The 13,392-nt window shown below is 39.6% G+C and overlaps 1 protein-coding gene across 2 annotated transcripts; it reads left to right on the forward strand.

Annotated features, from left to right (window-relative positions):
• The first annotated feature begins 4,297 nt into the window (after positions 1 to 4,297).
• On the forward strand, positions 4,298 to 9,998 carry LOC118390739 (LIM/homeobox protein Lhx1-like). 2 transcript variants are annotated; one of them, XM_035781453.2, is made up of 5 exons: positions 4,298 to 5,035; positions 6,276 to 6,499; positions 7,001 to 7,275; positions 7,922 to 8,087; positions 8,554 to 9,998. In XM_035781453.2, the coding sequence occupies exons 1-5, from the start codon at positions 4,866 to 4,868 to the stop codon at positions 8,925 to 8,927; spliced, it is 1,209 nt and encodes a 402-aa protein (XP_035637346.1). In that variant the 5' UTR covers positions 4,298 to 4,865; the 3' UTR covers positions 8,928 to 9,998. The 2 variants fall into 2 exon arrangements, with proteins under 2 accessions (XP_035637346.1, XP_035637347.1); XM_035781454.2 differs by having other exon boundaries at positions 6,279 to 6,499.
• The last annotated feature ends 3,394 nt before the right edge of the window (positions 9,999 to 13,392 follow it).

Here is a 13,392-nt window from a genome sequence, read left to right on the forward strand (position 1 = left end):
CAGCGGGTGAAGGGCTGTACATGCAGGTGAAGATCAACTTACTTCAGAGGGTTCGTGAGCCCTAGACGTGTTAATATGTTGCTGTTATTTTATGCTGTTTATTTCCAGATTTTTTCTATTTACTGTTTTTATCTATCCCTTCCCCATATCGTAACCAGCATTGCTTAATCAGTGTTAATTGGCTTTAATTAGCATCTATTAATTAATTTTGTTTTCTACAAATTATTTGTATGAATGATCCCACCGGGTTGTCTGTTCGTCTCGTTAGAGCCAATTAGCTGCAATTAACATGCACTAATGAGATGCTTTCTGACTCCAAAACAAACAGTGTGCACCCTGCCTGATTCCAGAGCTGTTCAGACCTCTTGTGTGTTGGAGTGGTGCTGGGGGCCAGTATACTGAGCCAGGCTTCCAATCAACACCCAGCTCTCTCCCACAGAGGGACGAACACAAACCCAGCTGGAGACTCCCAGCCCCACAGCACAGCAGCACCCAATACCACCAAGCAAATCATTTTCAATCCGTAAACTTTCCATTGACTTGTTGCAACAGATTTCTGTCATCGAGAGGTCTCTCATATTGGTGCACGTTGCATTTGAAATGTTAGAGAGTCAATCGGGATTGGTGATAGGTTCACACCGTGTATCCTGCTTTGTGGATTCTTCGTGTGGAGTTAGACAACACTACAGCAACCTCAGCAGAATGGATAATGGAATATTGGATTATTCATGGGAAAGGCCATTTGAATTGTGGCTAGAAAATACATTCTGGATAGCAAATACGTCCTTTACAAGACCAGATCACACTGTATCAAACACTCCCTCCCACCAGCATTGGTCATTACAGTAACATTGTCAGGGATAGACAGGAGTGTGACAGAGAACAGAGGTGAAAGGTAAGAACAGAGGTGAGGAGGTATTCTCAGTAACTCTGCTGGATATAGTAGAGAAATCCCCTTGTGAAATAGAATGATCAGAGTGGTATAAGTCAGGATAGAAGGCTTCGCTCAGTGTGGGGAAGATTCTGAGTATTACTAGTAACAGTAACCCACTGTGACACAGAGAGATTCTACAGGGTCAAAGAAGGGTAACATTAGGATTCTAGGGGGGATGAAGGGGGGTTTAGGATTATTGGGCGTCTTTCAGTTCGGTGGAGAGGGGTGAATTCTGGAATTGAACATCTTGGTAGCCTAAATGTAAATCTTAGTATAGCCTAAATGTAAATCTTAGTATAAAGTTAAAATTCAGCCTATTATTATTTTTATTTTTGACAGTAGGTTTTCATCAACAGATCCTTTCTGGGAATAAGATCTTCATATGTTTATGAATAATATCACATTTGATATAAGAACTGCATGCATTGCATATTGTGTTTTGGTACTTGAAGCAGGTCTGACAGCCAGGTCTTTCCCATCAGCCGCCGCTCATTTCTCTCAAGTGCACAGGCCTTCTCTCTGCTTGCATCTCACATGCATCTATTCAAATATATCGTAACCAGGGGAACAGCAATGTGTTTGAAATGATGGGGCCCCAGTGTACTGTGGGGTTTGGGTGATTTGCAGGTTCTCACAGCCTCTGGGTATAGGATACAGAAGGTAGACTTCAGCACTCAGCCATCCATCAGCCACAGCCATTTGAATAGACCCTGTGCGTGTGGAATTGATTGGTCCAAAAATAAGAGAAAATACAGTTTTATTATTAGTGCTGAGTTAACCTGAGACTGCAAGAATAATAGTTTTCCAGAGTCCCATAAATCATTTCAGCGTGAAAAACAATATTTACAATGTAAGACTATTGAATATTGACTGCTGAATGTGTGAACAGAATTAGGCCTATTCTATTTATGTTTGAGGTTTTTTACTTATGGTGTGTGTGTGTGTGTGTGTGTGTGTGTGTGTGTGTGTGTGTGTGTGTGTGTGTGTGTGTGTGTGTGTGTGTGTGTGTGTGTGTGTGTGTGTGTGTGTGTGTGTGTGTGTGTGTGTGTGTGTGTGTGTGTGTGTGTGTGTGTGTGTGTGCATGCGTGTGTGTGCATGCGTATGTGTGAATTACACTATCAATTTACATCCTTGAGTTCAAAATGCATGGGCCTCGCACCTACCCTAAATCCTCACCAGACCCTATCTCAATGCGCGCAGTGCAGGGACCACCGAGTTTTCCTTATGCATTAGCCATTCTTTCCATCTGCTTGACACATCCACAACATAAAACCGCAAGGCGGTGGTGAACTATCTCTCTCCTGGCGAAAATAAAGCGTCGCCTCTCTCCTGATCTATGGGCTATAACATTAAGCCCGTCCACCGGTGGTGGCTCTATCTTCGACGAGGTCTGTACTTTCACACACACAAGGCTCTGAAGGAGAATGGAATAGGTGGTGATTCTCATGCGCGAGCCCCCCATAATCTACTCCACTCAATCAAGTTCTCTTGTGCCACTATTTTTGTTCTGAAGACTCAATGCAAATGCAAACATATATTTTTCCTCGTGGATTTAATTAATATTTTCATGCAAAAGATCATTACTTACAGCTTGTTTTCATACCTGATTTTTTTTTCAATCTTATGATAAACTGCGTACATTTTAGCGCAGACTACACTAAAGGTTGTAGGCTATTTGATCCAGTTAATTCATTATTATAGCCTACCATAGCCTACAAATGTATAAAGGCTGCTCACGTACACTAGCTTATACAAATAAATACAAAATATGAGTAGCTAGGCCTACAAGAATAGACCTGGATTTATATTTCAGTCTGAATGGGACGATATCACAACAATTCCAGTCGTCCACATGGTTGATTGTTTATACATTTCCCTGGGCAACAGATATCAGGAGCGCGCAGGGCTGTGGCCGGTGGGAGTCTGGGCATGAAAATCCGCTATCTCCCGGTTCCCAGCCCAGCAGACTGTCCCAAGTGCATTGCCCACTGCGCGATAATATCTTTCAGGGAGCGCCTATCGCTAGACATTATATTATAATCATTATTGATCCTTCTCTTTCACCAGAAATGTAGAATAAGCGCAGGGAAACATTAATCTATAAAGCTCGTGTTCAGACTTTCCAGAGCCCTTCCCTCCCCTCATCTGCAGAGGATGAAGTCATGATGATTTGTCATTTCTGTCACGGCGCCACAGTTTTATTCTCAGGCGGCAGGCCTATAGGCTACTCTTTCGCTATGTTGCTTTAATGCAGTATTATAAAGAGACATTTTGGAAAACAATGCAGGCAAATAAAATGTACACAGAGTAGACCTAAATAGTGAATAAATAATAGCCCCAATTGACTATAATAATTAACAATGTGTTGTAGTCGATAGCAAGGTTATAACAATTATGTTATTCAACTCTATTTAGACAAAATAAAGGCTACTCTACATGTTGAAGACATCAAAATACAGTCATCAACGATCATGCTCATTTCAGGAGGTTGAAATTGGTTTATTCTGTGAAAAACATTCAGATAGTGTTTGAATTTAAGAGCCATATAATGAAACATAAATGAAGACAATTAATTTTAAAAAACCTATTTGTAAGTTTTTAGTGTCATACAAACTCATTGTTAATGTGGGGTTTAATAGCCCACTTTAGTAATGATAAAATGTAATTATCATCCAAGTCTGACAACACAAAGTAGTCTACCTCTCGTTTTGCCTTGTCCTTTTGCCACATTTGAGGTGGGTTGGTTTCCTTTCAAAGACAAGTGAGAAGTCTGTCACATATTTCGGGTGTTTATTCGTATGTTTCTAATTGAACAATCTAAATATCTCTGTGTCAGATATACATATCCGTTTTATTAATCGATCTGTGAACTTTAGTGCGTCCGCGTTATTCACTTTCTTTCCTCTCTAAAGGCGTGAAAACAAACTATATAGGCCTATCCATAATGACAGACTTCTAAGTGATATTTACAAATAATTTTATGCGAAAACGAACTTCGTTTCCTCTGCCAAAATGACTTTAAGCTACAAGAAAAGCAGTTGTTTTCATGAAATACTACTGTACCTTATTAAATGTATCTTATCCGGAGACCCTAGCTGCGCTTCGACCTGGAATAGGCTATATGCTTGCTTTATCGAGGGAAAATTGCTTTTCTAAAATAATACGACCGTAATACGACCGTTTCAAAGATATGGGGCAATAGTCCTCTGTTCCCTATTAGTGGGTCCGTACGGCAGAGTTTAGAGGGCACAGTAATTGCCACTCCAATAGCAAGCTGCTGATAGGTGTTGTTTCAACATGACGTCAGGAGGCTCGGATAAAGGCTAGTTCTTGCGCTTTCAGAGGCACGCATATTACTGAAGCTTGGACTAAAGAGTGCATTATACTCGAAGAATCGAAGGAATATTACAGAATTTACAAGAAATTTAACAGATTTTATCATATTTGTTGTAGCTTTCTGCTTTGGCAGTAATCATTGGCTGTGTGGCAGTTATGTATTCGTGCTTAATTGTAGTGGCATGATGCCTGTTCAGATTCACTGAATCATATTAGCCTACGATCGCTCCTCTCGGCTCATCTTGATGGACAAGTGGCGGCCTTGCTGCTCTCAAGTTTGCATTCTTGCTTGTGAAATGTATTCACTTTGTTAAATTATTTGTTCGTTTTTGATTTTATTGATACTATTTTGTATAGCCTATGGTTGTCCTGTGCATGCGAGAGGAATGCAATAATATTTGAGCTCACAGGATATGATGATGCTAACTCATTGTTAAGAGATTCGTCTGGATGAGCTGCATACTCTGGATTGTCGAAGGAGTGGATTAGAGCAGGTAATTTTCCAAATCAACAAAGCAACCAAGGAGACACATCGCTTTGATTTGGGACAAACAGGGAAGACGTTCAACCTGGGAATTGCTGGAATTATCCAAACATGGTTCACTGTGCCGGCTGCGAAAGACCTATTCTGGACAGGTTTCTACTCAATGTTCTGGACAGACCATGGCACATTAAGTGCGTGCAGTGCTGTGACTGTAAATGCAATTTGACAGAAAAATGTTTTTCACGGGAAGGGAGACTGTACTGCAAAAACGACTTTTTTAGGTAAGCACACCTGGGCGCATGGCTTTCAATATTGTGAGGAATCGCTTTTTTGCCTCTAATGGGTACCAATTAAGCAGAACTATGCAAATGAACAACATATGATGTAAAACACACGTTTTAAATTACTAAATTATATTGCAAGATTATGTTTTTGCTACATGGTTACATGCTTAGTGTCAATTTAGAGATAGTTTCATCTATCCTCATGAGCGACATACATTTAACCAACCAGAGACAGGATGCCCAGATTATGTGTGGTGATCCACCAAAAGCTGATACATTATAAGCATATATCACCATGTTCTGTGACGGATTCAATGAAATCGTCCTTTGTTTACAAGGAAAGGCTGCCAGACAAGCGGGGATGAGAATTATGCCAGGATTCTTGACGGAAGTGTATCCCGCCTTAGTTCAATCAGTCGGCGCACACCCGTTTGTTTGTTGAGACTCTAGTGAAAATGTGATAAGTGGATTTGAATAATAAATCAGCTTGAAAAAACACACACTGCAATCGCAGACCTCCAGTCCACACGCGTTTGCTAACTATTTGAATACACATATATTAACATAAATAGGCCACATTGCAAAATTGAACAATTAAGTGTGGCTTTGTTATTTTCAAGCATTAAATAGGATGTATTTCAATAATGGACAGGTTTTTTAATATGTTTTAATGAATGTTTGAATTATCTCCATTCAATAGCCTAATAATAAACGGTGTGGCCTTTCTTGAATAATAGTTTTAGGTAATCATAGTTATACAACACGTAGGTCTAAATATAAGATATATATATTTATTTATGACAATTTATTTAGCCTAAAAAACTAAATTAGGATATTATATTTACGGTGGTTGAATAACTGGTTAGCTGTGTGAAATAGGCCCACGTACAATGAATATAGAGCGGCTGGCTTTCGTTACCTTGCAGGCAGGCCCACCATCAGTGTAGCCTGTCATTTCCAGATCAACGTTTAAAATAAAGCATAAGAAATGTATATGTCATTATAATCACTTGGAATCTCATCAAGAAGATTTGTAGCGTAAAAATACTGAAAATACAGGTATGTTGCGTCATGAAAAACGCACGTCATTTGTGTAAACATCTATAATTTAGCCAATAACGATGCCATGTAGTTGGTAATCTGATGTGAATATTTTCTGTAGCTCTTTGCTGCTACTCTGTCTGCCCTGCAATGTTAAGTCGCTGATGGTATTTATGTGTTGCTTTCTTTCTTTTAGGAGATTCGGCACAAAGTGTGGAGGTTGCGCCCAGGGGATCTCGCCCAACGATTTGGTTCGAAGGGCAAAGAGCAAAGTGTTTCACCTGAACTGTTTCACGTGTATGATGTGTAACAAACAGCTATCCACCGGAGAGGAAATGTACATTCTAGATGAATTTAAATTTGTTTGTAAAGAGGATTATCTAAGCAACAGCAACGGAAAGGACACAACCCTCCTCTCAGGTATGGAACATAACATGACTTGAACCACATCACAATTAGGAACCTCAAACCCGTGTTTATATTTCTATATATTTCTGAAGCCTCTTGTAAATCATTATTTTCTCATTTTTTCCTATTGCTTTATATTCCATTTATTTAAAAAAAATGTAGTTCGAAAATAATTATGATAACAGCATCCTGATAGGCTTAAAAACAGTACAAATCTAAACAATGTTGTTGATGACAATGAAAAATATAAAACCTAAAATATTATTAGGTCTATAGGGATGATAATGTATTGTTTTCTTCATTAATGTTATCATCACCATCAATAATAATAGGACTAAAAGTAGTTGGCTAATATGCCTATTGCCTAATGCTAACAATAACAATATTAATAATAATAATATCCTAATAACGATACTGTATTCTTGACGCTTATTTTTGTCTATTTTTTAAAGAGTATAAAGACATAGGAATACATTTCAAATCATTTCATTTCGTCTTTCTTTCATCTCACAGTCACGACTTGCAGTGACCCAAGTCTATCTCCAGATTCCCAAGACCCACAGGATGATAGTAAAGATTCGGAAATCGGACATTTATCCGATAAAGAGGTGGGCAGCAATGAAAACGACGAGCAGAACGTAGGGGGGAAACGACGTGGGCCGCGAACCACCATCAAAGCCAAGCAACTGGAGGTCCTCAAAGCTGCTTTCGCGGCCACGCCAAAACCCACCCGGCACATCCGAGAACAGCTGGCGCAGGAGACAGGGCTCAACATGAGAGTAATCCAGGTAAGAGTCTATTTCCCTTTAGTTTATAACACATGTCAAATCAGATAGATGTCTATTTTCAGTATTCGTATTCGTCTATGAGAAAGTATATTTAACAATGGCACCTTCGTCAATAATGGCAGAAGGCAAGATATGCAGACTGGTCACCACGAAAGTGGTGCAGATGCACACATTCTCCTGACGGTCTTAATGCTTTATGACATCTATCTATATGCATATCAATGCAAATGACTCTGTTTTCTGATTTTGAAATGAGCCTATTCATTAGGTATCATCATGTTGCAATTGTTAGGCTAGTATATGTTGTGGTAATTGTGACTGAAAACCTTATAGGCCATTGGTTGACAACACATCTGTAAATATATCCTATCAATTCACCTGTAGCCTGTAATTTGAGTTAAATCCCTGGTATTCACGAAACAGACGATAGATAAACTGAGGGTTAAAGGTCATTAAACAGTGATAGGTGAGCCAAGGACCCACATAGGTATACTAGATCTATATAGGCTAATCACGTCATGATTATTCAAATGCCATATCACAACATGTCATCAGACCAGCTGCATACAATTTTGATGCAAAAAAAATTGCCTGGCGTATAAACTTCATTTCAATCATCTCTTTTCGTGTTATTTGTGGTGTGCAGGTATGGTTCCAAAACCGGCGGTCAAAAGAGCGGCGCATGAAGCAGTTAAGCGTGCTGGGTGCAAGAAGGCACGCGTTCTTCCGCGGTCCAAGGAGAATGAGAACTCTGGTCGACCGACTCGAACCCGGGGAGCTGATCCCCAACGGTCATTTCTCATACTATGGTGGTAAGGTCTTGTATATTGACCATGGTCCACCCAAATAACTTTGTATTTAAAGATGATCCGATTATAATTTGGACTATGAGAGCCATTCACAGGCATGTATGTTAATCCTTTACTTTATTTTAATTCCTAATATGATTCATTATTCAGAGGTGTTTTAATGCATTTTCTATCGATTTTTTTGGCAATAGGTTTAGGTATACTGTGTGAATTAGGCTACGTTTAAAATTAACATACGTTGTTTTTCGATTATAGGGAATAGTTGTCATTGATTTAAGTTATTATGATACTGTTATCCTGAAAGTCACTATTATGTCAAATTATATACTACAGGAAATGTATTAGTTTTACTTTTTTTGTAATTCAAATGACATTCTCGTGGCGTTGTACCAGTATAATACATTTAGGTATAGTTTTATTTTCACCACACAAGCATTTCTCATAATTATTGGGGTGTATATTTTTGCAGATTATCAGAGTGAATACTATGGGCCTGGAGGAAATTTTGAGTACTACACCCAAGGCCCCCCATCATCACAGGCCCAGACCCCAGGGGACCTTGGCTTCTCCTCTGGCCCTGCTGGCACCCCTTTAGGGGGCATGGACCATCACCTAGCTGGGCATCACCCATCCAGTGAGGTGCAGTGCTTCAATGACATCATATCTCACCATCCAGCGGACTCACCTAGCCCAGAGCCCAACGGACCTGGGTCAATGCACAGCATCTCCAGTGAGATGTGTGGCCCCAGCACACCCTTCACATCACTGTCCCTCAACGGCAGCGGATACAGCAACCAACTGTCACACCCCTCCTCAGAGATGAGCGAAGGCACTGTCTGGTAGCCCACAGGACATCATGAAGCCAAGGTTAACTATTGACTTAGGAGGCAAATTAAGTCCTGAGCAAGTATCCTTGTTTAATTTATATTATTTATTTATTCATTCGTTAATGAAATGTATATGCATTTAATTTATTACCTGTCTCTAAGTTCCTGTACTGCTGTGTTGATGTGGCAGTTTTATTTGAAGATACACACAGTAACAGTCTAGACTCCAATGCAGTCATATAATGGTGAATACTGTATGAGCGTTCAGCAGATCTTTTGTTTTCCTACGGTCTCCATATCAGATCAAAATTATTTTTGACCAGAAGCTTTTACGATGGCTTTGGTAATTGTGCTTATTTCTCCATACATTTTTTGGTTTCTCTGTATATTTCTGTGTTTTGCCAAATCCTAGACAGTTTGCCTTCAAAAGGAAAACTTAAAAAAGTTGTATAACCCTTTATTTAATAGAAAATAACTTGTATTTTAAGATGAAGTCAACCTTCAAAAAAAAATCGATGGACAATGGTTTGAGGTGGACATAGAACAGTCAACTGTTTACGTATATATTTACAGTACTTCAGGGGTTTGAATATCAGCATTGTTTGAAACCTCTCGATTCAGATGGAGAACATCTTTCAAGCAACAAACCAAACTTTTGTATTTATTCTATTTATATTATGGTCGTGGTTCCTCACTGTGCTAGTTTGTATTATTGTGTTTACTTTGAAGAAATGTAAAAACACAAATAGACAGTTGCCAAATAAGGATAAAAGCACAATATTGTAAGTGCTTTGTATCATCAATTGCTGAACATACTACAAGAAATGTAGTAGCATTTTTTAACTGAATGAGTTACATTGTAGAACTTTCTTTCATGAGGATGTCTAACGTTGAAAGACTTCATGCAGATCACTGAATTGAACAACCATTGTGCAAAATGCTTTATTTTGTGTCATGAAAGTCCCAATGATTAAACATTGATGGTCAAATATGCCACCAGCAGCTGCTATATTCTTGAAATATCAACTCTCGTATGATGTATTTTATTGTTCTGATAAACCTAAGCTTATGTGATCATACAGTGCATATAAGACCATTCACTGTATAATAAAACATGTTGAAAAAACTGCAAGATTTGTATTTTATTTATTTATCCTTTATTCAACCAGAGAAGTCCCAGTAACATCTACATGTCTTTTTCAAGTGAGGCCTGGCTAAGTAAGCAGCATATAGTTACACATGAGACACAACATAAACCATTACAAAGAACGTACGCTAAAACAGTGCAAAGTGCAATCTGTGGTCAGCAGTCCCCCTTTCATCAATCAGAATAAAGTGATGTAGTTGTAAGTGTTTTTGCTAAGGGTTTCAGGGTGATGGGGCAGCAAAGCTTAACATTATATAAAATACAGTTCTTTGATCTCAGACGGTGATGTCAATGAATTGGTAGGGTGAGTAAAGGGCTTAAAGTCCTGTCATTTGATTTTTTAAAAAAATCATCACTGTATGTCTAATAAATCACTGTGTGGGTTTATTTCATGAAAATAACTCCAAATGTAATTTTAATATAATTTATTTCCCTGAGCCTCCTTTGCCATATAAATGCCCAGTCTGAATGTGTGGGCATTGGGAAACAAATGTGAAGATATTTACAGTGCATTCGGAAAGTATTCAGACCCCTTGACTTTTCCCACATTTTGTTACCTTACAGTCTTATTCTAAAATGGATTTGAAAAAATCTGCATCAATCTACACACAATAAATACCCCATAATGACAAATCAAAAAAGGTTTTGAGAAATGTTTGCAAATATAGAGAAAATAAAAAAATGAAATGTCACATTTACGTAAGTATTCAGACCCTTTACTCAGCACCTTTGGCACGATTACAGCCTTGAATCGTCTTGGGTATGACGCTACAAGCTTGGCACACCTGTATTTGGGGAGTTTCTTCCATTCTTCTCTGCAGATCCTCACAAGCCCTGTCAGGTTGGATCGGGAGTGTCGCTGCACAGCTATTTTCCGGTCTCTCCAGAGATGTTCGATCGGGTTCAAGTCTGGGCTCTGGCTGGGCCACTCAAGGACATTCAGAGACTTGTCTCAAAGCCACTCCTGCGTTGTCTTGGCTGTGTGCTTAGGGTCGTTGTCCCGTCTGAGGTCCTGAGCTCCCTGGAGCAGGTTTTCATCAAGGATCTCTCTGTACTTTGCTCCGTTCATCTTCCCTCGATCCTGACTTGTCTCCCAGTCCCTGCACTGAAAAACATCCCCACAGCATGATGCTGCCACCACCATGCTTCACCGTAGGGATGGTGCCAGGTTTCCTCCAGACTTGACAGTTGGCATTCAGGCCAAAGAGTTCAATCTTGGTTTCATCAGACCAGAGAATATTGTTTCTTATGGTCTGAGTGTCCTGTAGGTGCCTTTTGGCAAACTCCAAGCAGACTGTCGTTATGACTTTTACTGAGGAGTGTCTTCTATCTGGCCACTCTATCATAAAGGCCTGATTGGTGGAGTGCTGCAGAGTGTGTTGTCCTTCTGGAAGATTCTCCCATCTCCACAGAGGAACTCTGGAGCTCTGTCAGAGTGACCATCGGGCTCGTGGTCAACTCCCTGACAAAGAACCTTCTCCCCGATTGCTCAGTTTGGCCGGGTGGCAAGCTCTATCAAGAGTCTTGGTGGTTCCAAACTTCTTTCATTTAAGAATGATGGAGGCCACTGTGTTCCTGGGGATCTTCAATGCTGCAGAACTTTTTTGGTACCCTTCCCCAGATCTGTTTACTCGACACAATCCTGTCTCAGAGCTCTACGGACAATTCCTTCGACCTCGTGGCTTGGTTTTGCTCTGACATGCACTGTCAACTATGGGACCTTATATAGACTGGTGTGCGCTTTTCCGAATCATGTCCAATCAATTTAATTTACCACAGGTGGACTCCAATCAAGTTGTAGAAACGTCTCGAGGATGATCAATGGAAACAGGATGCACCTGAGCTGAATTTCGAGTCTCATAGCAAAGGGTCTGAATACTTGTTTAAATAAGGTATTTCTGTTTAATTTTTTTTATTTTTTTTAATGTTCAATAATTTCTAAAAACATGTTTTCACTTTGTTGTTATGGGGGTATTGTGTGTAGATTGACACTGATTTTGTTTTATTTAATCAATTTTAGAATTAGGCTGTAACGTAACAAAATGTGGAAAAAGTCAAGGAGTCTGAATACGTTCCAAATGCACTGTACATGCACAGGCCTGATTGGCTGATAGGATGGTCTAGAGCCCACCCTCTTACCCAGATGAACAGTCATTGGTCTATCATAATCAGATAACACTGTGACCTCATGATGTGGGCCAAAAGTTCCATCCCATCTGAACAGCTCTTACACAAAAAGGGCATTATCTTAATTTTCTCAATTTCAGTGGGTAATTTCCACCTTATAGTGTGGAAATATCACAAAAAACAGGAAATCACATTATTGACTGCACTGCCCCTTTAAGGATGGGTATCCTGCTAACTGATGTAAGATATAGTGATGTGTAAGAGGCCTTATTCGAGAGCATCAAAACTGTAATGTATCATGGGTAAATTGTGATTGACTGACTGATCTACAACTAATAATGAGTAGTTATTTATGATGCAAGGTTCTTTGTAGATAAGTCAGTCGGCAGCTGCCTGCACTGTTGGCTGCAATTTCGAACAAGCCCAATTGTTGGTTACACATGGTAGTGTGTGCAGGTAAGAAAGGGAGAAAATGGTGATACCTAGTCCGTTGTACAACTGAATGCCTTCAACCGAAATGTGTTTTCTGCATTTAACCCAACTGCTCTGAATCAGAGAGGTGCATGGGGCTGCCTTAATCGACATCCACGTATTCAACGTCCCGGGATTCATGTACAGAATATCACCATAGTCAAATAAAATAAAAACTTTGGTTGCAACAATGTATTTTCTTTCTTGAAATAAAAAAAACTATATTTTTTCCTCAACAAAAAGCCATCAATTCAACTTCTATTCCATGTGGAAACAACGTTGATTCAACCAGTGGGACATAATCCACTCACTGATTAGACTACAGTACACAGAGGGCCACATCGACATCTCCACTGCTACTCAGCTCTCCATCACCAGGTAAATTGACATCAGATCGTTTGAGAAGATAATAAGCTGCATCTGGGTTTGTGGAGATGCCTTGCATTACGGAAGTTGTAGGCTGTAAATTAAGAAACTGTGATATGTATTTTGTTTGTTTCTCAAATCCACCAAATGCAGTATTTACATTTTAAAAATATATATATATATTACATTTGACCCCCTTTTCTCCACAATTTCGTGGTATCCAATTACTATCTTGTCTCATGCTACAAGCCATGCGTCCGAAACACAACCCAACCAAGTCGCACTGCATCTTAACACAGCGCGCATCCAACCCAGAAGCCAGCCGCACCAATGTGTGGGAGGAAACACCGTGCACTTGGCGACCTTAGTT

This window comes from Oncorhynchus keta, chromosome 11 (assembly GCF_023373465.1).
Source record: "Oncorhynchus keta strain PuntledgeMale-10-30-2019 chromosome 11, Oket_V2, whole genome shotgun sequence".
NCBI lineage: Eukaryota > Metazoa > Chordata > Actinopteri > Salmoniformes > Salmonidae > Oncorhynchus > Oncorhynchus keta.